Consider the following 1,775-nt stretch of genomic DNA (forward strand, 5'->3'; position numbering starts at 1 on the left):
GACTGGCCGGGCGCGAGACCCTCTCGTTCTAACGTTCTACAAAATGTGTCCCATCAATGCTTAGAGAGGATGACGCTGCTAATGCAGAGGTTTTGTTAGAGGGCAGCCACGTGTAAGTAGAGGGGGAACAAAACAACTCTGCAAAGCAAAGAAAATGGACACATGGTTTTAAAATTCCAATTCCGGTCAAGGTAGACGGAGAAAGCTCTTTTACAAAATCATGTTTCTCCTGTGAGCTTACTCCGGGGGCCCCTGGTGCCGGGCCGCAGGCCTGGAAATATGGCTTTCGCTACACACGGCAGGGACACGGCACACACGTCACCAAGCCAAGAGAAGACACCCCTCAGGAAACACAGCGGCTGAGGACTGTCACGGCGCGAGTCCCAGGAAGCCACGCCAGAGCGATGACAGACTGAGATGGAGGGAGCGAGCGAGCGAGGAGGGAGGGAGGGAGAAGCTAACCGCCACCACGCGGGGCCCGCGCAGGTCGGGAGTCTCGGCGCACGTGCGGGACTGTTTCCCAGGGCTCCTCTGATCTGCGCACATCGCTGTGATCACAGAACCGCTCATCGAGAGCGATCGTGAATCCCGTTGGGCCGAACGTGGAGGGGCCCAGGGTGCTCTCGTCAGCTCTGATGTGGGGGCGTCGTCCTACGGGGCCGGGCGCCGCGGAGGTGATGCGCCGGGGACGCGGTCGGGGGCCCTCGGGCTCCGAGGACAATCTGAGGAGCCACCACTGTTTGAACTCCTAATCTCGAGCTGAGGAAGAAGTCCTTATTGCCTACGGAAGGGTCGGAGGAAAGCTCGGGGTCTGAGTGTACGGACGCGTATGGCACAGACAGGAGTGTTTTCTACGGACTCCAGGAGCGAGCGGGCGTCCCCAGCCCGAGGCGGCCCCGCGGGGGGCTAGCGCCCGTCCTGGGCCACCAGCTGGTCCGCTCGGCAGTGAGCCTCCAAGGCGCTCTTGGTGTGTGGGTCCTGAGGCAGCTCAGACTTGCGGCGCACCAGGGGCCGGTCCTTCTTCAGATCTTTCTGGGCCTGGAATTAAAAACGCAGGGGCGTTGGCGACCAACGAGGCCATGGGGGCAGCGGGCTCGCGTCTGCAGTGGGGGTCCGAGGGCGGCCGTGGGCCGGGAGCCCAGCACGCGCACTGCAGGGCTGCCCTGAGAATCCCGGGGCGCGGGCCTCGCCCCTGTGGCCGGGGCCGTGGGAAATGACCTAATGACCAGCGCGAAGGGTCTCGGGTCTGAAGAGTGCGCTCTGCACACAGCCCTCGGCTCCCTCATCCTGCAAACCCAGGTGCCTCAGTGCGCCTCCTCAGAATCAAAACCTCCTCTTTCATCCAAGGGGCTAAAGGCATTGTCACGCCTGTGTCCACTACAGCAGCCTTTCAGAGAGTGGAAACTTCCTTAGGAGGTGAATAAAAAGCATGAGAGAGAAACATATTAACACCGAATTTAGGATTAAGAAAAGGTGTCACTCTTCTATCGAATTTGAAAAAAGGTCCTCAAAGTAAGAGGTACTAACTGGGTCACTTGTGGGAATAAACCCTCTAGAACTTAGGGAAACCGTCTGTAACGATTTATGTAAAACTTCCCAATATTAAGAATAAGAAATAAAAGACCCCCTTCTCCACCCTATTCTCTTCCTGAAGTTTGGTTTTTAGGTTTTACTTAAACATATTTATTTATTTTAGTGTTTGTGTATTTTTGAGAGAGAAAGAGAGGGGGACAGAGAGAGTGAGAGGGGGACAGAGAGAGGGGGGACAGAGAGAG

General features: G+C 57.1%; 1 protein-coding gene across 1 annotated transcript in view; it reads right to left on the reverse strand.

The window, feature by feature from the left end:
* Window positions 1-152: 152 nt before the first annotated feature.
* Window positions 153-1,775, reverse strand: part of PPP2R5C (protein phosphatase 2 regulatory subunit B'gamma) — an 87,407-nt gene continuing 85,784 nt past the window's right edge. Inside the window, exon 14 of the mRNA XM_029950822.1 lies at window positions 153-1,038. Within this exon, the coding sequence (XP_029806682.1) occupies window positions 907-1,038 (132 nt within the window). The 3' untranslated portion in view covers window positions 153-906. The remainder of the gene's footprint in view (window positions 1,039-1,775) is intronic.

Source organism: Suricata suricatta, chromosome 9 (genome assembly GCF_006229205.1).
Source record: "Suricata suricatta isolate VVHF042 chromosome 9, meerkat_22Aug2017_6uvM2_HiC, whole genome shotgun sequence".
Classification (NCBI taxonomy): domain Eukaryota; kingdom Metazoa; phylum Chordata; class Mammalia; order Carnivora; family Herpestidae; genus Suricata; species Suricata suricatta.